At 37.0% G+C, this 23,737-nt stretch overlaps 5 protein-coding genes and 1 pseudogene across 10 annotated transcripts; 3 read left to right on the forward strand and 3 right to left on the reverse strand.

The window, feature by feature from the left end:
* Positions 1–609: 609 nt before the first annotated feature.
* Positions 610–1,755, reverse strand: Manf (mesencephalic astrocyte-derived neurotrophic factor). The gene is made up of 4 exons (XM_089869146.1): positions 1,448–1,755; positions 1,249–1,373; positions 1,038–1,179; positions 610–953 (listed from the first exon to the last, which is right to left on the reverse strand). Exons 1-4 carry the CDS (start codon positions 1,572–1,574, stop codon positions 787–789), a joined length of 561 nt encoding a protein of 186 aa, XP_089725272.1. The 5' UTR covers positions 1,575–1,755; the 3' UTR covers positions 610–786.
* A 293-nt stretch (positions 1,756–2,048) lies between these two features.
* On the forward strand, positions 2,049–7,731 carry LOC149691766 (heat shock 70 kDa protein 14-like). Its single transcript, XM_089869144.1, has 12 exons — positions 2,049–2,272; positions 2,483–2,563; positions 2,631–2,753; positions 2,830–2,932; positions 2,991–3,084; positions 3,154–3,258; positions 4,256–4,421; positions 4,497–4,751; positions 4,830–4,958; positions 6,633–6,707; positions 6,787–7,013; positions 7,550–7,731. Exons 1-12 carry the CDS (start codon positions 2,201–2,203, stop codon positions 7,632–7,634), a joined length of 1,515 nt encoding a protein of 504 aa, XP_089725270.1. The 5' UTR covers positions 2,049–2,200; the 3' UTR covers positions 7,635–7,731.
* Positions 7,732–7,852: 121 nt separating this feature from the next.
* On the forward strand, positions 7,853–12,799 carry Su(var)3-9 (Suppressor of variegation 3-9). 3 transcript variants are annotated; one of them, XM_089869142.1, is made up of 9 exons: positions 7,853–8,399; positions 8,584–9,032; positions 9,664–9,707; positions 9,789–9,916; positions 9,987–10,638; positions 10,704–10,805; positions 11,549–11,701; positions 11,774–11,915; positions 11,995–12,799. In XM_089869142.1, the coding sequence occupies exons 2-9, from the start codon at positions 8,681–8,683 to the stop codon at positions 12,096–12,098; spliced, it is 1,677 nt and encodes a 558-aa protein (XP_089725268.1). In that variant the 5' UTR covers positions 7,853–8,399; positions 8,584–8,680; the 3' UTR covers positions 12,099–12,799. The 3 variants fall into 3 exon arrangements, with proteins under 3 accessions (XP_089725268.1, XP_089725269.1, XP_089725267.1); XM_089869143.1 differs by having other exon boundaries at positions 8,787–9,032; XM_089869141.1 differs by having other exon boundaries at positions 7,853–9,032.
* LOC149691768 (ELAV-like protein 1 pseudogene) lies at positions 12,632–15,028 on the reverse strand (annotated as a pseudogene). Of its 2 annotated transcripts, none has more exons than XR_016383463.1 (2): positions 14,933–15,028; positions 12,632–14,335 (listed from the first exon to the last, which is right to left on the reverse strand). The product of XR_016383463.1 is annotated as an ELAV-like protein 1 pseudogene, transcript variant X2 (transcript). The 2 variants fall into 2 exon arrangements; XR_016383462.1 differs by having other exon boundaries at positions 12,632–14,378; positions 14,933–15,023.
* Positions 15,029–15,849: 821 nt separating this feature from the next.
* On the reverse strand, positions 15,850–17,091 carry LOC149691769 (putative G protein-coupled receptor 173). The gene has a single exon (XM_089869427.1). It carries the CDS (start codon positions 17,089–17,091, stop codon positions 15,850–15,852), a length of 1,242 nt encoding a protein of 413 aa, XP_089725553.1.
* Positions 17,092–17,713: 622 nt separating this feature from the next.
* Oseg1 (intraflagellar transport protein Oseg1) lies at positions 17,714–23,679 on the forward strand. 2 transcript variants are annotated; one of them, XM_089869139.1, is made up of 16 exons: positions 17,714–17,930; positions 18,040–18,270; positions 18,345–18,555; positions 18,631–18,710; positions 18,777–19,183; positions 19,248–19,306; positions 19,654–19,797; positions 19,865–20,002; positions 20,094–20,258; positions 20,893–21,131; positions 21,440–21,752; positions 21,828–22,166; positions 22,254–22,595; positions 22,654–23,155; positions 23,226–23,473; positions 23,529–23,679. In XM_089869139.1, the coding sequence occupies exons 1-16, from the start codon at positions 17,872–17,874 to the stop codon at positions 23,625–23,627; spliced, it is 3,576 nt and encodes a 1,191-aa protein (XP_089725265.1). In that variant the 5' UTR covers positions 17,714–17,871; the 3' UTR covers positions 23,628–23,679. The 2 variants fall into 2 exon arrangements, with proteins under 2 accessions (XP_089725265.1, XP_089725266.1); XM_089869140.1 differs by lacking the exons at positions 18,040–18,270; positions 18,345–18,555; positions 18,631–18,710 and having other exon boundaries at positions 18,909–19,183.
* Positions 23,680–23,737: the final 58 nt, after the last annotated feature.

Genomic DNA, 23,737 nt, shown 5'->3' on the forward strand with positions numbered 1-23,737 from the left:
CTTTAGCAATGGGCGGCCATGACAGTTACCGTGTTTTCTTTATGGGAAAACAGCATGGGTGACGTCACACCGGCGATTCAGAGTGCTGTCAGTTGTGACGTCAGATCCAAGGTTAAACGTCACGAGTCTGTCTTTAGCAATGGGCGGCCATGACAGTTACCGTGTTTTCTTTATGGGAAAACAGCATGGGTGACGTCACACCGGCGCTTCTGACAGCACTCTATTGCCTTCCTCATAAGTTAATAATAAGGTATGTTCCATAAGTTATTGAGAGCTTGTCATGAAGTGACATAATATAGGTAGCATCTTACTTATGGAACATGTCTTATAAACTTATGGTAATAATGAAGTAGTGCCTGTTTTGAACGAAACTAAAATGAATGGAATCATACAACAGTTTTGTTTTTGAGAAGAATCTCAAGATATATGTATTGCCTTCCTCATAAGTTAATAATAAGGTATGTTCCATAAGTTATTGAGAGCTTGTCATGAAGTGACAAAATAAAGGTAGCATCTTACTTATGGAACATGTCTTATAAACTTATGGTTGGTAATAATGACGTAGTGCCTGTTTTAAACCAAACTAAATTTAAAGGAATCACACAACAGTTTTGTTTTTTGAGAAGAATCTCAATATTTTATTGAAAAAAACTGTTTTTGACTTAGGATAAGTTAAAGGGTTGTTTTTTTTAATATAAATAACTTTGGGTTGTTTCATTTTAACGAACAAGAACTAAAAAATGCGCGAAAATGTGTGACAATTATATTTAAGTTAGTGTTTCTTGTCTATAAGTCTTCTCGTACATATTTTGGTTTCAATTCCTCTATTCTTTTGATGAAATCTGATTTTTCAATGCAGCCATCACAAATCTCATCCCAATCTGATAAAATCTTTTTTAGATCTCTAACTTTTAGTTTCTTTAGATCTACTGTCTTTAGGTCAATGGTTTTTTCTGCATTAGGATAAAAAAGTATTATTTATTTTTATTTTTAGTTTAATGGGGATTATTATTAATTAATGTAATTGTAAACATTACCATATCTAAGTTCACATATCTGAGCATCATTTTTCTTGAGTTTTTCACAAATTTTATCGCTGGGCATGTTGTAAGTCATAGGCTTTGAAATCTCTGATACAATTGAAGTAGCTGATTCTTCAAGACCCCCAACGTAATAACACTAAAAAGTAATAATTATAATCATTAATTTAAATGCTAACTTTCATTTAGATGGTCTTCATTTTCATACAAATCGGTTTTCAGCTTTTTTGGTATCTTTGCAAAACGTCCTTATACTCTCTTCAATTTTTCTAGGGTCTTTACGAACTTCGTTTGTTAAACTCTTATCAATCTTATTAAGAACACCAACACAAACTGTAAAGAGAAAATATATATTTATTCAGAAAACTCTAACGACGGTTTTTAAGATATTTTTTATCATTATTTACCTTCGCATTGCCCCTCTTTTAAAGAATTTACAGTTCTCAAATAAGTTATGATTCCTATTAAAATTAAACACCACATATCGGGTGACCACGTCTTCTTAGGCCCGCTACCGGTTGTCAATAGTCTCATTTTAAAGAATATTTAATGATACAAGTTACTAGGAAACAACCTTATTCGGCAAAATAAACCTTCTACTTTAACCTTTTAATGTTTTATAAGAGACAGTAAAAGATTAAACTGAGTTAAATCACGATTAAAACGCACACTAAATTCGAACTGATGCAATGAGAAGCCAAGGATGGGAAATTTTGACAAGTCCATTTGTCGGATTCTCATTGGTTCATTTTATAGAGCACACGCGAACCAATAATAACGAGTTAACTACTCGCGCCAAAACATTTGAAAGTGAATCATGGGCTGCTAGCAATCTGCTACCATGGAGTAATATAAAAGGAGACATGGATCATTGTGCCCTTCGGCGCGCCTTCCGCCATGGCCCACTGTTGTAAGTACCTTTCGTAAAAAATAGAGATTGCTTGATCGAGTGAGCTAGTTTTAAAAAATTATTGATAGCGAAATAATGAATAAAAATTACGAATTTAGGCTCAAAATTTACTTTACATCTCATTAAAAATTCTGAGTTGATAGAAATCGGAAACATTTTGATAAATACTTAATATTGATTGTTTTTAGCTGGAACCAAGTGGGCTGTGGTTATTACGAAACTTTTTAAATAGTAATTATTGAAATTCAAAATGGCGGGTATGGTGGATGCGAGTTTTGGAATATATTTTGGAACTTCCAATTTTTCCATCGCTATGAATAAGGTTTGTATGTTGTTTTAATTTGTATAAAGGAATTTTTAATATATATTTTTAATTTAAACTATAATTCCCACTGTACAACGAGTATATCGTTCGTGTTTTTGTGCTAAGCCTTGGTCTTTCCCATTGCAAAATGCAAATGCTAGCACATGGCTTTTGCACAATGAAACGAATTAATAATAATTTAATAAAATTATTCTTTCTTTTGTTTAGGATGGAAAAACGGATGTTTTAGCTAATTATGCGGGTGATCGAGTAACTCCCTCTTTGGTCTCTTTTATTGATGGAGAAAAGGTAATGTTATAAAATGTTATCGGCAATTGAAATAGGCATTTTTTATTCAACACATTATTTCTTCTAGTGTGTTGGAACATCGGCTAAACAAATGCGTCTACGGTACGCGTCTTCAACAATAAGTCATATTAAAAACCTAATAGGAAAAGAATCATTAGATATTAAAGACTATTATGGAAGAACATGCAAAGTATGCCATATCTCTCGGAGTCGCAACCCTCTTTGTTAATAATCCAAAATATTAATTTAAAATTTTGTTTCCATAGTTAATAACACAGGATGGAAACAAATTTGAAATAGACGATGGAAATAAAGTTAAACACTATTCTCCTGAAGAAATTTTGAAGTTTTTCTTTCAACATATGCTTGGTATTATATTTTTTAACGAGTCTTGACTCTTTTAGTTGACCTTTTTAATTTCATTTAGAAATTGCTCAGAGATGCAGTCAAGAAAGCACAGCTTTTCCGGCAGTTGTCACTGTACCATGGCACTTTTTGCCTGAGCAAAGGAAAATTATCAAGTAATTAATAAAAAACAATTAAAAACTTAATAATTAAATAGTTTTTAAGATAATTAATATTCTTTACAGGGAATGCGCATCTAAAGCTGGATTTGAAGTTCTTAGGGTTATTAATGAACCAGCAGCTGCAGCTTTGTCCTACAAAATAGGCCAAGAATCAAACCATTCTAACTGGTAATTTTAGAAAAATTGTTAAAGGAAATTAAGTTCAGGTTAAAAGAATGGCCTTTTTCTAAATATAAAAGTAAATATATTAAAAAATAAAATAAATTATCTCTTATTATTATTATTAAATAATTATCATTTAATTTGTCTTAAAAAAGGAGGACATGGTTTAGTCAAGAAGTTATATCAGTATCTCAGAGAGAAGATATAAGATGCCTTTGTATTCGCGCGCCATAGTCCCAGTCCCCCTTTCAAAATACAAGGGGGGACGTAAAAGGAGGCGCTGGGCTATTTCGCTCTGGTCAGTCGGAAATATGCTGGTTGTAATTTAGAGACGGGATTGACTGCGGACCTACGTTAGGACTGGAGATAAAGCTGGAAATCTGGAGAATTTATATCTTCTCTCTGAGATACTGATATAACTTCTTGGTTTAGTGATGTCTGCTAAATAAAACTACTTTTAGGCCCCGCCGCGCGTGATCGAGTGGGCTATGCCCTATCTTACCCTTACACGCAGGGCTGGAAATAAGCACAGGGTACTGGACATGGTGCAATAAATTTTAAAATGTCATTTTACTTAAAAACTAAGGGTGGTCAGTTGGTCAATGGACAATTTGACCAATAAGATTTCTGAAGTTTTGATAGATTGACTTTGAAGATGTGATACTATTTTTGCACATTCTAGTGGACTATGTTCTATATAAAAATTTTCTTATTTCCGGCCCTGCTTACCTCTCTCAGCCTGTTAAAATTCAACCAATCCCTTTTAGGGGGGCTATTTGACGTCACTAAAGCAATGGCGGCGCAGTAGTCCTTGATTATTTTTAAGACTAATTAAATGCTAATTATTTTGTATTAAGAGATCATTTATTTATTTTTTAATATTTTTCCTTTGATATTTAGAAAAAGGCCCTTCTTTTAGGGTATAATGTTACGTTACCTGAATAGTTTCCTTTAAGTTTTCACTTAACTTTTATTTTTTTAATTATTATTGATATTTAATTAGCAACATTGTGATATTTCGAGTGGGCGGAACTTCTATGGATGTAACGATAATGAAAGTTTTAGGAGGAATTTATAGAATTATTTATCAAATTCACAAGGAACATTTAGGCGGAGATAATATGACCAAATGCTTAGTTGACTTTTGTTCTCAAGAGTTTCAGAGGCACGTCTCTTCTTCTTCTTGTTCAAAGGAAACCAAAAAGAGATTAATTTATTTCTAATCGTAATTAAACCTTAGGCAGTATAAAGTTTCCATTTCGGATAACAAGAGAGCTATGGGCAAGTTATGGAATGCTGCTGAATCGTGTAAACAAGGTTTAACAACTGTAAATACCGCTATATGTTGCGCCGAGTCGTTGCACGAAGGAATTGACTTAAGTTTAAACGTCAGCCGAGCCCGATTCGAATCTCTAATTAATTCGACTTTGCAACAATGTTTGGAACAAATTGATTGCGCTTTACAAGAAGCCGGCTTGGATAAAGATGATATTGATAAAGTAAACCTTCATCTTTGGCGTGATACTCTTTGGCGCGGTTCAATGGCTCAATTAACTTAATTAATTGTTTGTTTTTAGGTGGTTTTAGCTGGTGGTTCAACTAAAATATCTCGTTTACAAGATATGATTAAGGATAAGTTTATGAAGGCTGATGTTTTTACGTCAATACCGCCTGATGAGGTTGTAGCTTTAGGTGCGGCTGAAGAAGTAAGTTAAACTGGGTTCTTCACTTCTTACAAGCCTGGAAATGTCGGGGAAATTTGTGAGCTTGAGGTAGTCAGGGAAATACATGGATAAAACCAGGAATTATTAGGGAAATACATGGGGAAACCCCGGGAGTGTCAGGGAAATACATGGGGAAAACCCGGAAATGTCAGGGAAATACATGGGGGGAAAACCCGGAATTGTCAGGGAAATACATGGGGAAAACCCGGAATTGTCAGGGAAATACATGGGGAAAACCCGGAATTGTCAGGGAAATACAAGGGGAAAACCCGGAATTGTCAGGGAAATACAAGGGGAAAACCCGGAATTGTCAGGGAAATACATGGGGGAAAACCCGGAAATGTCAGGGAAATACAAGGGGAAAACCCGGAAATGTCAGGGAAATACATGGGGAAAACCCGGAAATGTCAGGGAAATACATGGGGAAAACCTGGAAATGTCAGGGAAATACATGGGGAAAACCTGGAAATGTCAGGGAAATACATGGGGAAAACCTGGAAATGTCAGGGAAATACATGGGGAAAACCCGGAATTGTCAGGGAAATACATGGGGAAAACCCGGAATTGTCAGGGAAATACATGGGGAAAACCCGGAAATGTCAGGGAAATACAAGGGGAAAACCTGGAAATGTCAGGGAAATACATGGGGAAAACCCGGAAATGTCAGGGAAATACGTGGGGAAAACCCGGAAATGTCAGGGAAATACATGGGGAAAACCCGGAAATGTCAGGGAAATACATGGGGAAAACCCGGAAATGTCAGGGAAATACATGGGGAAAACCCGGAAATGTCAGGGAAATACATGGGGAAAACCCGGAAATGTCAGGGAAATACATGGGGAAAACCTGGAAATGTCAGGGAAATACATGGGGAAAACCCGGAAATGTCAGGGAAATACATGGGGAAAACCTGGAAATGTCAGGGAAATACATGGGGAAAACCCGGAAATGTCAGGGAAATACATGGGGAAAACCCGGAAATGTCAGGGAAATACATGGGGAAAACCTGGAAATGTCAGGGAAATACATGGGGAAAACCCGGAAATGTCAGGGAAATACGTGGGTAAAACCGGGAAATGTCAGGGAAATACATGGGGAAATCCTGGAAATGTCAAGGAAATACATGGGGGAAAACCCGGAAATGTCAGGGAAATACGTGGGTAAAACCGGGAAATGTCAGGGAAATACATGGGGAAATCCTGGAAATGTCAGGGAAATACATGGGGGAAAACCCGGAAATGTCAGGGAAATACGTGGGTAAAACCGGGAAATGTCAGGGAAATACATGGGGAAATCCTGGAAATGTCAGGGAAATACATGGGGGAAAACCCGGAAATGTCAGGGAAATACATGGGGGAAAACCCGGAAATGTCAGGGAAATACATGGGGGAAAACCCGGAAATGTCAGGGAAATACATGGGGGAAAACCCGGAAATGTCAGGGAAATACGTGGGGGAAAACCCGGAAATGTCAGGGAAATACGTGGGTAAAACCGGGAAATGTCAGGGAAATACGTGGGTAAAACCGGGAATTGTCAGAGAAATTGATTTTCCATAAGTTGTTTGAACTTTGTTAAATAATAAGCATGGGCGAATAATAATCTTAATATTTTTAAGTTGAAGTATTCCACTTATTAAATTTAATAAATTTTTGAAGGCTGCTCTTATTTATGGGAAAGAAACCAACGAAGTGTGTGAAATTGATGTTTTGTCAAATTCTGTTTATTTAAAGGTGATTTTTTTTTTAAGGGTTTACTTGTAATTTCAAGCTTTAGTGTATGTTTACATATAGTTAATAATTAACATTTTAGTTGCAAGGTGAAGAAGGTCCGGTGTTTGTACCTGTTTTTAAAAAGGGCACACTTATACCCTCAAAATGGCATCATACCTTTAACATTCCCTCTGGCCAATCAAACTTATCTCTTAACGTTTACGAAGGTGTAACTTATAATAATGTTGAAAAAGCGATGCCATTAGCTAAGGTCTCTATGAATGAAGTTGAAAATGCTGAAATTTTAGTCTCCTTTCAAATTAGAACGTAAGAAACACAATTTTTTCAAAAAAAAAAAAAAAAAAAAAACCCAAAAAAATCGCGTAATTGGCCTTATTCCTGATCAGCGCCACCGAGGCGTAGCGGAGACTTTTGGAACTATAATAATACGGTAGCCAATCAGAGGTGGCGCTGGACTCTGATGGAGATCTGTTATTTTCTCTGTTTTGATTATTACCGCTTCAACTTGAAAAAACATGTTTTAACTAATTATTATTAACCTAATAATCTCCAAATAGACCAAAATCGAATGAAAACTTACTCCGAAAGTCTTATTTCATAATATGAGACAGAATAAGAAAGGTAAAATCAACTTTCAATACTTTTGAAACCATATCGCTTGTTAAGCCTTGGCTATTCACATGATTCAAAATAGAGAAAATAACAGATCTCCATCAGAGTCCATCGACTCCAGCGCCACCTCTGATTGGCTACCGTATTATTATAGTTCCAAAAGTCGCCGCTACGCCTCGGTGGCGCTGATCAGGAATAAGGCCAATTAATTTTAACATTTATTTTTCTAGTGACGCAAGTTTACACGTTACTTGCACTAACAAAGTTTCAAACAAAACCGAAAGTGTAATTATTGAATGTGAAAAAAGCAGATGATGTTTTGGATAGGAACTAATCTAGGATTTTTATTAATATCCTGTTCCCAAATTTTCTTTTTAAATTGAAATAAAATAAAATGAATTTAGAAATATGATTTATCTATATTGATTTTCAAATTTGCCGCCTTTTTACGTAAACCTATTAGCGCATGCGCAATATCTTGGTTGCGTCACATTGACGGCTTTTGATAGGTGGAGGCCGGCGGATTTTTCATTTCAAAACTTATTCAAAGGATGGGTGCTTCGTGGTGAGACAAAAGACTGATCGTCTTGTGAGTAGTTTTAATTATAATAATTACTTATGACTGTAATTTTAATTTAAAAAGAGTCGTTATTTAGTAGTTTTAAGTTTTATTCGCGATCGTTACCGCGATAAACAGTTCGAAAGCGGTGTTTTAAATAATTTACGTTAAGCCTTGGCTATTACGTTTAACGGACGGTTGTATTCGGGACAGATTAACTTGATAGTGGAGCAAATATCCTCCGTTATTATCGTAGTTTTTATCGCTCTGTGTCAAGTTATCTTGACGGTAGTTTGATTCCGTAAAGACATTTTATCGTTTAACGGTTGTATTCGGGACAGATTAACTTGATAGTGGAACAAATATTGCCCGTTATTATCATAGTTTTTATCGCTCTGTGTCAAGTTAACTTGACGGTAGTTTGATTCCTTAAAGACATTTTATCGTAAGATTAAACACGCCAAGGTATGGAAATGGCGCCAAATCTTGAACGTTTTCCAATGCCATATGTAGAATAGAAGGTAATTTATGTTAATATATAAATATTACTTTAATTAACTAAAATTTTAAGATAATGTCATTAAATTGTTTCACCCTTATGTGACTTATGTCCCACTGTCCCCTTGCCAAAATATAATTTTATTCATTTCCTCCTGTTATTGTCACTTGTGTTTCTGTATAAAAATTAAAAATGTCAATTACAAGTATCAAACATTGGTTCAAACCTGTTGACAAAGTTGATACCAAAATACACTCTGAGTGTCTCTCATTAGCTTGTGAAAACAAAAGTTTAGATAATAAAATGGACAAATGCAATGATATTGACAAAATATTAGTTGTCAAAAATGATATGGTGCTTTCTTCCAACATAAATATCGTCTCTATCACCAATGATGACCTTTTAAAAGAAAGTGATAAAGAGCACGAAATGACCAATAAAACAGACTCATTAAAAAACTTTGAAAAAAGTGCGGGTGGAAACCGTGGAACAATGAATACCATTAAATCTATCCGCATCGAAGCCATAACTTCGTACGAAGACTTGGAAAAGGAATGTGTTAAATTAAATCTTACCTTAAATCCTGACCCCTGTCACATGGATGAGTTGAAAAAACTAAGAGAAAAGGATGATGAAGTGAATGAGCATGAGGAAGGTAACAAAACCTTTCCCCATAAGGTTTTAACATAAGTTCATAAGATATGTTCACCATTAAGTTTGTCACTGGTAACTTAGAAACTTGTCATGAAGTGATTGAAGTAGGTCATAGATTCGAAGTAAAGCGAAGACGCCTGATTTGGCGCTGTCAAAGGCTTAGTACAGACTAGAAGATGGACTGCAAAAAAAAAAAAGGAGTATAGGGAGGTAACTGAAACGTCACACTTACTGGAGTTTCATCCCCCCTAATGGTTGGAAACAGTTTAAGAGTGCTGTCAGAAGCGCCGGTGTGACGTCACCCATGCTGTTTTCCCATAAAGAAAAAACGGTAACTGTCATGGCCGCCCATTGCTAAAGGCAGACTCGTGACGTTTAACCTTGGATCTGACGTCACAACTGACAGCACTCACAAGCACAAATGCCAACCAGAGGGGGGGGCTGCGTGTCGTCGGACTATATCTTCCCCCTAGCCAGTTGTTAGCTCCCTATTCATTTCTAGCTTGAGCTCTAAGTCTGTAGATTACGAAGTATATGAAGTTTCATACTTATGGAGAACATATCTTATAAACTTATGGTATGGTTTTACTTCAGAGACACTCATTAGGTTGTTTCTGTTTTTCAACGTGTAGGAGAATATGAAGTTGAAGAAATTGTCAAATGCAGAAGGAATAATGTTAGTTTATATAAATAAGATTAATTTTTAAATATTTCGAACTGGTTGTTCAACAGCAATTTTGTTATTTTTTGCGAAAAGGGTGCTTTAGAATATAGAGTAAAATGGAAAGGATGGAGTTCGCATTATAATACATGGGAACGTTTAACAAACCTCGGAAATTGTCTGGATATTGTTGAAAAATATCATTTGACAAACAATATAGATCCGTTAGTGTTTCATTTTGACACATTTGGAAAAACGTTTTCAATGATAATAAACTTATTATTATTGAAACAGATCCGGTAATAAAAGAAAACGAGAAACGGTGGATGACATTAAAGCCGCTAAAAAATCCAGGATTGGAAACCTTATTTCTGATTTAGCTCAGAGAAAGGATTACGGTTCTTTGCTTAGATTAAGGGGATTAACCGCATCCACGTATCAGAGTCAAAATTTCACCAAACTTGTGAAAGAAACTAAACAAATTTTGAAGAGTAAACCTTTAAAGAAAGGCTCTACTTTAGAGCAGTTAATCTCAACTAAAAATGGACTTTTTGACGAGTTTCTTTCCTTTGTGGAGAAACGAAAAGAAACATTGAGTAGTTTACAAAAATGGGAGGATGATATCAACAAGCTTTTGAACAACTCGGCCAAAATTAAGATTGAAAATCACGTAGATCTTGAAGTTTTCCCTGACAATTTTACCTATATTACGGACTATCGCGCGGCTCAAGGTATTATTATACCCGATGATCCTCCGGTTGGTTGCGAATGTACCAATTGTTACGACGAACGAAAATCATGTTGCGCCAGTCAATCAGGAAATTATTTTGCCTATACTCGATTTGGTACTTTGAATGTGGAACCAGGGAGTCCCATTTACGAATGCAATCGGAGATGCAAGTGTGGACCAGATTGTTTGAATAGAATTGTACAAAAAGGACGACAGGTTGTTATTTGGTGCCCTTGAAATTGTTTCTTTGTAAAATTAACTTCTAAGTGTAACACTGATAGATTGAATTATCCATTTATCGAACCGATAATGGATGTGGTTGGGGAGTTAAGACTTTAGAGAAGATAAAGAAGGGAACTTTTGTTATGGAATATGTCGGAGAGGTATTTATAGTACTAGTTTTAAAACCGGGGTTCATACAAACCTGGAAAACTTGGGGGAATTTGTGAGTTTGATATATGGGGAAAAACGTGCAAAATCTCGGGGATATATATGGGGGAAAACGTGCAAAACTCGGGGATATATATGGGGGAAAACGTGCAAAACTCGGGGATATATATGGGGGAAAACGTGCAAAACTCGGGGATATATATGGGGGAAAACGTGCAAAACTCGGGGATATATATGGGAAAAAACGTGCAAAACTCGGGGATATATATGGGGGGAAACGTGCAAAACTCGGGGATATATATGGGGGAAAACGTGCAAAACTCGGAGATATATATGGGGGGAAACGTGCAAAACTCGGGGATATATATGGGGGAAAACGTGCAAAACTCGGGGATATATATGGGAAAAAACGTGCAAAACTCGGGGATATATATGGGGGGAAACGTGCAAAATCTCGGGGAAATATACGGGGAAAAAGGTGGAACACTCGGGGATATATATGGGAAAAAACGTGGAACACTCGGGGATATATATGGGGGAAAACGTGGAAAACTCGGGGTTATATATGGGGAAAAAGGTGCAAAATCTCGGGATATATATGAAGAAAAACGTGGAAAAATCGGGGATATATATGGGGGAAAAACGTGGAAAACTCAGAGAAATCGGTTTTCAAGTTGTATGAACCCTGAAAAAAATCTTATCACACCTCAAGAATAAATTTAATGTACTAATAAAGGTAATAAGTAACGAAGAAGCGGATAAGAGAGGGAAGATATATGATGCGTCTGGTCGAACGTATCTTTTTGACTTGGATTATGATGATTCTGATTGCCTCTACACAGTTGACGCGGCATTTTATGGCAATGTAGCGCATTTTATGAATCACTCGGTACTATATAAAAAAACCCAAATTATCCTAATTTAGATTGAGATTGCAGTTTCATTGATAATTTTCTTACAGTGCGATCCGAACTTGGTAGTTTACGGTGTATGGATTAATAACTTAGACCCAAAACTTCCTAGACTAGCTTTCTTTGCTAGAAGAGATATTAAAAAAGGGGAAGAACTAAATTTTGACTATACTATGTCAACTTCGTGCAAAGGTTTGCTAATAATTCACTTTTAGGTCATTTGCAACGTTTAGCGCTTTGTTTGATTCGAAACAAAACACTTTTTTTTTAGGAAATGAATCGCCTAGAAGTCCTAAAACTCAAGATGAATCCAAAAACAAACTTTCCATTGAGTGTAAATGTGGGTCGGAAAATTGTAAAGGCTATGTTTTCTAGAGGATATATTACACTTTTAGTGTGTAATATATAACTTTTCTTCAGCACTGTGACATTTCTTCTTGGGATAGGTACTATTATAATATTTCTATATTTTTTTTTATGATTTTTATATTTATGAAACTATAAAGAACATAGTAAACAAATATATTTTACACAAATTACGCTGTAACTTGTGGTAAAACTTAATCTAGTGTCGCGTTAACAATAAACAATTGAAAATTTTCTTCAAAATGTTCAATGGAACGTCTCCCCTATACGTTAACGAGGTTGATAACGATAAGGTCTTAACACTTTTCGTCTAAAACCCTCTAAAAGTCTAGAGTTACCATTTAGTTTAGTGAATTCAGTTACGAATCCAAATTTTATAATGAAACTTTCTCTATCAAACTCTTTTCCGATGTCATTTGGTATTTGGTTTTTTTTTTGTGTAAAGTATTTAAGAAATGATAATTATGAAGTTTCTTCGCGTTTCACCTAAATGTAAGTGACGAAGAAAGGGAACGTGAAGTACTTTGTAATTAAATACAAGGTTTGTTCAGTGATTCCTCCATATGATAGTTTATTGGTCATCATTGTTATTAGATTACAGTTCGTTTTACGTTTATTTTCTTGTTTGTTTTATATTTTTTTTTTTAATTCATCGTAGAATAAAACAACTGGATTTAAATCAATCCCAGTGAAAAGATATCAATTATAAACTACCGTCATTGTTTTTTATTTATGTATAGCATAGTATTATTACACTAAAACGTTTTTTTAATATCGACAACAATTTTAGTTGAATTCATTATTTTACGGTACATGGTTTTTTTTTGTTGAGAGACGAGTCTTATTTCATAATTAATTAGTTTTAATTACTAACATATACATAGATCGAAGAGAGAAAATATGTGGTTGGTTTCTTCTATAATACAATTCTTTTATTTAAGTTTTAACTTAAATTTAGGACAATATGCCCTCTTTATTATTTTTAGCAATGAGATAACGATCAAGATAGAAACGAGGAGAGAGAGAGAAAAAAATCAAAATTAGGCGATTGGGAATTTTTTTTTATTTAAATGAAATGTATGATGATTATGGGAAAAAAAAACCCCTTTGCCCATAACAAAAAAAAAAAAAAAGTTAACAAATTTGTTTCTTGAATGCGGATTTTCTAAATTTCATCTTTCTTTCTTTTGTTTTCCTTTTGGTTTCTCATTACATTTTATTTGTTTTGAATGAGACTTGCAGGGGTCTTCCAGCGTAACGAAAGCCATGTAAATTTTCAATGGCGTACATAGCCTCGTCGTAATTTGCCATTGTGACGAAACCAAATCCCTTGCTGGCACCGGTTCCAGTGTCTCTGATGACGTTAACTTTGTTTATCGTTCCGTAATGAGAGAACAACTGCCATAAGGATTTTTCATCCGTTTCGATACCAATATTATAAACGAAAAGAGTGTGACCTCCTTCAGCCGGGTTTATGGAATTGACGCTTCCATATTGCAGATTCCCTGTCATTGGATTGTATCGATATTTGTTTTGGCTGTTGTTAGGCCTAACTGGTCCTCCCGCCGCGCTGCTAGTTGTCTTGATGGGGCTTAAGACTCTCGTTGTTTGGCCGACACTCGGTGGAACCCTCAGTTTCTTGGCATTATCTTCTGCGAATTTGATGGACAGAGGTTCACTCGCGCCAGGAAGAACTTGACCACTAAATAAATCTATGGCTTTTTCCGCCTGCTCGTGCAAATCAAAGAGGACAAACGCCACCCCTTTGTTTTCTCCGGTGTAGTCGTCTTTCAGCATTCGACATTGAATGATTTCGCCACAATCCTGAAAAATCTTTTTTAACTGGTCTTCCTCCATGGTTTTAGGGATGCCTCTGATGTAGAGATTGGCGTTTTTAATGACATCCCCACCTGGTCGAGCGTAAGCTACCTTTATACGTTTATTTTGTAGCTGATAGCCATTGAGTGTTTCTATGGCGCGACTGGCGTCATTAGGGGTTTCGTAATCTACAAAACCAAAGCCGTAACTATAACCAGTCGATTTGTGGCGAACAATTTTACAAGCTTTCAGAGTTCCAATTGATTCAAACATGCTTCGAAACTCTCCATCGGTAAGGGTTTGAGGCAGGTAATTGATGATCAAGTTTGTTTTGCAGTTATCAGTTTGATCCATTTTTTTTTTTACTTTTTAAAACCGGGTTTATGATTTTAGTCGAATTATAAGAATCTTTAATATCAGTGAGCTCTCTTGAGTTAAGAAAAAAAAAATTAAAAAAAGTCGTTAGGCTTGCTGTAAAAGAATTAAGAAAGAAAAAAGAAATTGTAAGTGAAAAAGATTTGGTTTTGGAATCTTACAGTGTACTAATAGTCCTATAGTTACACTCAGAAAGTCATGTGTTTTGATTGACATGTCGGCAATGTGCGTCTTTTTGAATACACTTACGAAGTGTAGCATTGATTCATGCATTACATTAATATTTAACTAATAGTATAGTAGTGTTTCTAAAATTAATTTAGGTTATAAATTAAATAACTTCACGTCTAAAGTTTGGAGTGTAAATGCTAAAATACAGCGTGAACAATGTCAATTCTAGAAAGTATGGAAATCGGGTCTGGCAGAGTGGCTTCCTTAGAAAACCTACACCGACCAGTCACCACGATGAAAGGTAATTTTAGCGCGAAACCAAGGGTTAACTTTAACGCCGCAAAGTTTAACGCTTATTTTCTAATTATTAAGCTCTTGAAAGTGTCTAATTTTGTTAACGCAAAGTAAACTTTCGCTTTAAGTTTTAATATTGTAATAAGAATTTGAAATAACGTTTAAAATCAAACGAAAATACAAACCTTTGTTTTTCACATCAAAAATCGATTTTTTACGAAGCCCGATAAAAAAAGTGCTAGGCGCTTAACGGCTCACCCCGCGCGGTAGTCGACATTGAATGCGCGCGCATGCGAAAATGGCGGGAAAAAATAGGACTACTTTTTCAATATAGAAGTAGCATTCGGTTATTTCTTCTCGTGAAGCCTAATACAGTCAAAGGCAAGTAGCTGCCACTTTCAATAACCCGCTAAATTTAAAGGTCAAAAATCGTGGTTAAGAAAAAAAAATGTTCGAGAGCCGTTCATTTTTCATAACTTTGTTTACTCAGTTATTTTATTTAGAAAATATTCTCTACAATGTCTCTAAATGGACGACGTAAAAGTTTATCTCGCTGTAATTCCAGTTTTCTCTAGCTTCTATTATATGCATTGATCAGACCTAACAATCTAAAAATTTAAAGCTACTATTGGTTTTGGACAGGGCCACCTATTTCTCCTTTGATTGTCTCTTAAAATTAGTCCAGATTTATTTCAGTTTCAGGCTATAACACAATAACCAATGGCGCTGTTTCAAGGTCATTTCTTTTTAAAACTAGACGAAAAATATGCGATTTTTTTTTTAAATTTAGGTGGCAAGTTATAGATTTTACTTCTATATTGTAAATTATTCCTAAATTTCTTATCTATATTTTAATGATATTTATTATATAAAAATTAAATATATATATATATATAGCAAAATCAGTCGCGGACGTAATTGCACATTTTAATTAATAGGAATTAATCTCGGTGGCTCGAATACTTGTGGAGTTTAGTTTTGGCGTTAATAATTAATTCATTTCTATCCAACTTAAATCAGATGTAACGTCATAGTCATAGGATGAAATAAAAGATCATTTCTTGACTTTGTAAAACGTTTTCGATACTCTGAAACAGTTTTTTCACGACGTTGAAATGGACGGTTCTAGAGTAAACTCGCGTCTACGATTCGGTACTCTATGACGCACGAAGAGTGACTTCCGGGCAAAACCGGAAGCTCCGAAAAAGGTGATGGGAGTAATAGCTACTTGGAAATAAGTTAACCAAGTGGAAGACACCCTCAGCCAATCGGGGATAGCGGAAGAAGCGCTCTTTGGGTTAGTGCCATTTCCTTGATACTTCAAAGTTTGCCAAAAGCACAAGACGATGTAAGGAGCCCACATGACGATGAAAACGACGTTGACCATGAAGCAAGTCTTGGTCAAGTTTTCGTCTTTACGAGGGCTATATCCACTTTCGGACAAAGCTCTGGAATTGACGGACAAAAAACGGTCTTCCCTCGGAAGTAGATTCAGGACGTTGCGGCCGATGGTCGGTAAAGGGGCAGCTGAGGTTGACAAGGATGAAATCAACCATTGGTTACGCGCTATGTTCCTCGTAGCCCCAGGGCCGAAAAAGTGCCAGTCTTCGCTAACTGCCGGTTCGTACAGTATGGGTCTCATTCTTCGGCGACTTCTCAAGTAAAGAAACAATTTGAAGTAGACCAATTGACTCAGGGCGACGACTACGACGAAAAAGCTCAAGAGCGATAGCGTGTCCGCGTTTTTCTTGTAATAATGGTGAGGGAAACTGCATTGAGCTTCGGCCGGCAGGTACTGGTACGAACCCATGATGTATACTGACGGGAAAGTACTCAGGATAGACACCCCCCAAATAACCAATAGGACGGCAGTCCCGAAGAAACCGCGAATCATTCTTCGACGATGAAATCTCGCGAACCTCGTGGCCGCGTACCTGTCTAAAGACATCGCGAAAAGAGTCAGCGAATTGCCAAAGAGACAGAAAACATTGGCGAAGGCCATCAACTGACATAAATGGGGACATTTCTGTAGAAGCCAATGCGATTCGGATTTCCGCTTATGCATAACCGTCACGAAGATAATGGGATAACAAACGCATACGCGAATTAAGTCTAACGTGACGAAACCCAGCATGAAGATATAGGGAGAGCGCCTTAGTTTGAAATTCCGGCTAAACGCGTAGATTACCAACACGTTTCCCGCGCTTCCTAACGCGATGATTAATCCCAAGGACACGAACTTGAAGAGAGTGATGCCGGAATCTGATGATTCCCCTATACCTCCGGAATGGTAATCGCCTGACTGTTCCAAATTACTGATGGAGAAAGATTTTTGGACTGACATTGCTGCACTCATTTGTAATCACTTTCTCAATAATCTTAGAGACGGATTAAGTGGTCATTATTCTATACACAAATCCTCACGATTAGAGTAAATCGACACCGCTCTTTAGCTCCGCGGCGAGCGCGAATTTGTTCCTTCTTTCTTTAAAATTGCGTTATTTTCGGGACATGCGTACCCCGCGGCTTTTAACGCGTTGTTCCAGAAGGACATAGGATCATATTTTTTTTGGCTATCCTATCCTATCCTATTGATCCGGACGGTGTATCACACTTCCTCAGCTGGCGCGCTACCTCCGATGAAATAACCCTGCCGAATTTTCCCACCTCTATTATTCTTACTAAGGATGACGTCATGTTTATAACATAAAGGGCGCGTGTGTGAAGTTTCCACTCATTCCCGCATTTTGTTAGCGAGTGCGAGTCATAAATCGATTTTATACTACGCTATTCCTACTTTGTAGGCCAATTTAACGTTTCCTCCTCGCGTGTTTCCGCTAGCCTTATACCTACCTTCTCTCGTCTCAGGGGCACCGAGCTTCACCGCGTAGCTCTGCTCCCTCCGCATCCTTTTCCATTGAAATAATCGCTATCTAGGTGGCAGCACTTTCCATGACAACGGCGCCTAAGTTACGGAATGTAAACAAACTAGAGCGGGAAACAAAATGGCGCGAACCGGGACACGTGCTTTTAATGTCATAAACGTTTTCCAATGTAACTAGTTAATTTTCTGTAAATTAATGAAATAAATAAGTTAATTTAAGTATTTTTAATTGTGTAAACAATGCGTACGGTTCCAATATGGGTGGATAAAATAAAGGATCGAGACAACAAAGAACAATGGTAAGAAAATCTATGGATTATTGGTGGTGGTTACTATATTTTGTTTGACATTTATGTCAAAATTACCGATTTTACATTTTTAATTTAATTATTTATATGAAATATGAAGTGTTTATGATCTCGCCTTCAAACCTGATGGCACTCAGCTTATTGTAGCGGCTGGCGCGCGGGTTTTAGTTTATGATGCAACTGATGGAACATTAATCCAACCATTAAAAGGTCATAAAGACCAAGTTAATTGCGTAGCTTACTCCAAAGATGGTAAAAGATTCGCTTCGGGAGCTTCTGATAAACAAGTTATTATTTGGACCTCTAAACTTGAGGGAATATTAAAATACTCGTATGTTGGATTGAAAAATATCTAAAGTAGTTGCAAACTGCAGTTAGCTTTATAGTCTGTCTCCGTGTTTATAGACATCATGAGAGTATTCAAGCACTATCGTACAATCCGGTATCTCATCAATTGGCTAGTTGTTCTTGTTCAGACTTTGGTCTCTGGTCACCCGAACAAAAATCTGTTTCAAAGCATAGAGTTCATTCTAGAATAACTTCTTGTAGTTGGACTGTAGATGGACTTCACTTAGCTTTAGGTTTAGTTAACGGAGCTGTATCTATTAGAGGAAGGGTGAGAATAATTCGCGATTAATATTCAACAATTACAATTAAATCTAACGGGGAAAAATATTAAAACATTTTTAAGACTGGTGAAGAGAGATATAGAATTGAAAGACCGGGTGGAGTTCAAACTCCAATTTGGGGTGTTTCTTGGAATCCTAACAAGTATTTTTAACGATCGAATTATTTGTCGTCGAGTCATCATAGTTACTTTTAACTAATAAATTTTAGGGATGAAAATAACGAAGTTTTGGCAGTAGTTGACTGGGGTCAAACACTTTCCTTTTATAATCTAACTGGAAAACAAATAGGGAAAGATCGACAACTGGGTTTTGATCCAACTTCAGTTAATTTCTTTCCAAGTGGAGATTATCTTTTGATTGGTGGATCGAGCAAACAAGCTGTTCTCTATACTACAGACGGAATTTTTGTTGGAAAAGTTGCTGAGTTTAATTCTTGGGTTTGGGCCTGTAAAGCCCAATTGAATTCCCAAAATTTGGCAATTGGTTGTCAAGATGGAACTGTGGGTTATTACGAACTTGGGTTTCCAACAGTTCATAGTCTTTATAGAGAGAGATACGCGTTTAGGGAGACAATGTCGGATGTTATTATACAACATTTAATAACTGATGAAAAGGGTAGGCGACTTAGGTTAGAAGAAAATTTGAATTTAAACGGAGACTGATTTAATTTTAATTATAGTTAGGATTAAGTGTAGAGATTTGGTTAAAAAACTGGCAATTTACAAGCATAGACTCGCAGTAAGTTTAGATTTATAAAACTTATCGCGTAATTGGGAAGATGATGGGGGAGGATGTGTAAATGAGGGAAATCGGCATGGCAACTGTGGGACGACTTTGGTCCGGTGGGACGCTAGAATTGTGGGAGGAATACTCGGAAAAATGGCGGGCGGTCTACAAAAGACGAATCAGGAAGATCTCCGGCCATTTTTCCGTGTATTCCTCCCCCATTTTCAAGCGTCCCACCGGACCTAAGCCGTTCCACAGCTAGCGTGCCGATTTCTCTTAGATTACGCAAACTCCCCCCCCCCATCATCCTTAGTAATTGAAATAGAAAATTACCAACAAAACCCGCCAATTTTAAATAGGTTCAACTACCAGAAAAAATTATTATCTATGAATTAACTAAAGGCGATTCAACGGACATGCATTATAGAGTTAAAGAACGAATCAATCAAAAAGTTGATTGTACTTTACTCGTGGTTTGCACAAATCATTTAGTTCTATGCCAGGTTGGTCAAAGAACTTGCAGATTAGCGCGTGCGAACATTATCTTGATATTGTAATCGGCGTTTTTAGGAAAAACGGCTTCAATGCCTTTCGTTTCAAGGGGTCAAAGAAAGAGAATGGATTCTCGAAGCCCCAATACGCTACATTAAAGTTACAGGCGGTCCTGCCGGTAGGGAAGGTCTCTTAGTGGGATTAAAAAATGGACAAGTTAGTAGTAGTGTTTGTGGAAACTTAAATAATCCCGAAAGAAAGAAAGAAAGAAAGAAAAAATAAATAAGCTTAAGAGCGGCCGTTTCAGGTTGTGAAAATCTTCTTGGATAATCCATTCCCATTACCGGTGCTTAAAATATCGGCTTCAGTTCGATGCTTGGATTTAAGCACGTCTAGGAAAAAATTATCGATTGTCGATGATTCGGGAACTGTTTTAGTTTATAATATTCAAACCAAAGAGTTATTGTTTCAGGTAATTTAAGTAGCAAGAAGTGATATCTAGTTTATTAGGGAGAAGGTATAAGTTCGCCACATTTCCAGCAGCTTCATCTCCAGTCCAAACGTATAGTAGGTCCGGAGTTAATCCCCGCCTCAACCAGCATCTCATTGGTTCTTGAAAACTCACGTCAGCGCGGCGACGCGAGTGACGAAAATTACAGTCATATCAGAGAGAATTTAGAAGGGGAGTGGAAGGCCCCCCCCCTTTGACTCTATTAAACGTGATGACGCCCAAACAAGATGTCGCGTTGGGGTAGGCGAGTTTCCGGTCACGTGTTCTAAAATATCTCTGTTACAAACGCATCATACCGGAAATCGACCTGCCTAGATAACGTTTAGCAGACGACGTTGCGCGACATTCCAAACCACCCCTTCCACTCCCCTTCTAAATTCTCTCTGGTCATATTTTCCGACTGAGGAGAGGCTGCGAAATAGCCCGGGCCTCCTTTTACGTCCCCCCCTTGTATTTTGAAAGGGGGACTGGGACTATGGCTCGCGCGAATACTTAGGCATCTTATACCTTCTCCCTAATAAACTAGATATCACTTCTTGGAAGTAGTTTACAAAGAAAAGTTTTAAAATGACGTTGGATTCCATTTGTATCAAAGGAGCCAAATGCTAATAGCGTAGCTTGGAATAGCCATAACGAAGAAATGCTTTGTTTCACTGGTGGCGGTTATCTTAATATCAAAGCGGGCAATTTCCCCATTCATCAACAGAAACTTCAAGGTTTTGTTGTTGGTTTTTGTGGCTCGAAAGTATTTTGTCTACATTATAATACCATGTCGACAATTGAGGTTCCTCAATCGGCTTCAATGTATCAGTACCTTGAGAAGAAACAATTTGAGTGAGAAATGTTCTCGGCTGACAGCTCTTTAATTAATTAGCCTTATTCCTGATCAGCGCCACCTACCCATAGCGGCGACTTTGAGAACTACTGTAAGCGGCAAGCCAATCAGATGTCGCTAAAATCTGGTGACGTCACTGACTGGCACTCTCGGGTCTTACCAAAAATGACGTCACCAGATTTTAGCGACATATGATTGGCTTGCCGCTTACAGTAGTTCTCAAAGTCACCGCTATGGGTAGATGGCGCTGATCAGGAATAAGGCTAATTCGGTAACTTATAAAAATAAGTTATCATTAATTTTTTAGGGAAGCTTATGAAGTCGCTTGTTTAGGCGTTCCTGAAAATGATTGGAAAGCATTGGCTCATTCCGCAATGGAAAATTTGAAGTTTCCTTTAGCTAGAAAGGCTTTTGTACGAGTTAGAGATTTGCCTTATCTTCAGTTAATTCAAAGTTTCGAGGATCGTAAGAAGCGCAATGAGTCCGAGAACATTTTCTTAGGAGATATTTGCGCCTATCAAGCGAAGTTTGCCGAAGCCGCTAGAATTTATAAGAAAGCGGGACAGGAAAGCAAGGCCATGAATATGTACACTGATTTGAGAATGTTTGATTTGGCCCAAGTAATTCTTATTTATTTATTAAAATTGTGACGTACGCGTCTACCATTGAACTCCCTTAATTTGTTTGTTAATTAGGAGTATTTGAAGTCCGATGATGTTCAAGATAAGAAAATGCTAATTAAAAAGAAAGCCGATTGGGCTAAGAATATTAACGAACCTAGAGCAGCGGCCGAAATGTATCTTTCTGCAGGAGAAACTTTAAAAGCTATTGAAATTATCGGGGAAAATGGATGGATTGATATGTTAGTTGATGTAGGACGAAAATTGGATAAAGCCGATAGACCTTCACTCATACTTTGCACCGAATACTTGCAACAACATAAGCAAGTCGCGTATGCCGCTGAAATGTATAAAAGATTGGATGATTTGGAAGCCCTAGTGGTTATGTACGTTGAAAATCAGATGTGGGACGAGGTAAGCCAATATATTTTAAATGGAAGACGTAGATTGTAGAAGTGAACCATTTCTTGCATTTTCTTCTCAAAACCATGATATATTTAGGCTTTTTCAGTTGCTGAGCAAAATTCCGAGTTTAAGGAAATGGTCTACATTCCTTATGCCAATTTCTTGGCGGAAAATGAATGTTTTGTGGAAGCTCAAAAGGCTTTCCATAAAGCCGGACGTCAAGATGAGGCTTTGAAAGTTTTGGAGAATTTGACGCAAAATGCTGTGAATGAGAATCGATTTAGTGACGCGGGATATTATTATTGGTTACTGTCGATGCAGTGCTTGGATATATTGCAAGAAGGCGATGCGAGAATGCCTAAATTGATAGATCTCTTCTGGGAACATAGAAGAACTTCGGAAATTTATTACGCTTATCATTATATCCATAGATACATCGTAAGTTAATTGGTCAGTTTTATTAATTATTTTCACGGTAAGTATTTTTGTTCTTCAGGAAGAACCATTTACGTCATTCTATCCGGAAGCCTTGTTTAACATGGCTCGATTTTTACTCCATCAAACTTTGAGCGATTGTCCATCCGGAGTTTCTCGAGTCGCCATTCTTTACGCGTTAGCTAAACAAAGTCGTAATTTAGGCGCTTATAAAATGGCCAGGCACGCTTATGACAAGTTGCAAATGCTCAGAGTTCCTCCTAGGTTTCAAGAAACGGTTGACTTGGGCGCTATTACCATCAGATCGAAACCTTTCACGGATTCCGAGGATTTATTACCTCTTTGTTATCGATGTTCAACAACGAATCCGCTTTTAAACAATAAGGGAAATTGTTGTATCAATTGTCAGCAGCCATTTGTATTTTCTTTCGTGTCCTTTGATGTTCTACCACTTGTTGAATTCGTCTTGGAAGATGGAATAAGTGATGAGGAAGCGGTGAAATTGATTGAAGCCGAACCAATAGATAATTCACCTTTAGGGACCACTGTCAAAGAAACTGAAGGTACTTCTAGAGTGATTTGTGATTAGATTAGTCCAGTCAAAGGTGGACTTCATCCATTTCTTCATGTCAGATTATCAGGCGATAAGGTTTGATACCAATCAGCTTGGCAGTTCCGTTGAAGACCCATTTTCAACCAAGTTGATGACCTACGAAGAGGGAGGACTCGAATTCATTCCAGTTAAAGTTGGTGCGTCCGTGTTAGAGGCACTCCCAAGATCTGATGTGATAATCTGTGATTGGCCTAAACCTCTCAAGTACCAGTACTTTAAGAATCTGATGCCTGATGTTCAAATTACCAAGTGCAAATCATGCAATAAGGTAAAGATTTCTCTGTTAAAAATATTTACCGAGGCTTAGATAATATTTATTATAGGTGTTTCACGCTGATGATTATGAACTTCAAGTTCTTCAAAAGGGACACTGTCCTTTTTGTCGTTTTAATTCTGATAGTACAACATCTTCCGATGTTTAAAGTTAATATTTTAAATATACGCACTTAAAAAAACGTGTCTTTTTTTAATCTTATAAGCTTATCACATTAATTGTCAAACCCACGCGGCTTATCGTAGTTTGAAATTTCCC

Source organism: Phalangium opilio, unplaced genomic scaffold (genome assembly GCF_054372755.1).
Source record: "Phalangium opilio isolate 3A_F unplaced genomic scaffold, DU_Popi_V2 ptg000025l_1, whole genome shotgun sequence".
In the NCBI taxonomy this organism is placed as follows: domain Eukaryota; kingdom Metazoa; phylum Arthropoda; class Arachnida; order Opiliones; family Phalangiidae; genus Phalangium; species Phalangium opilio.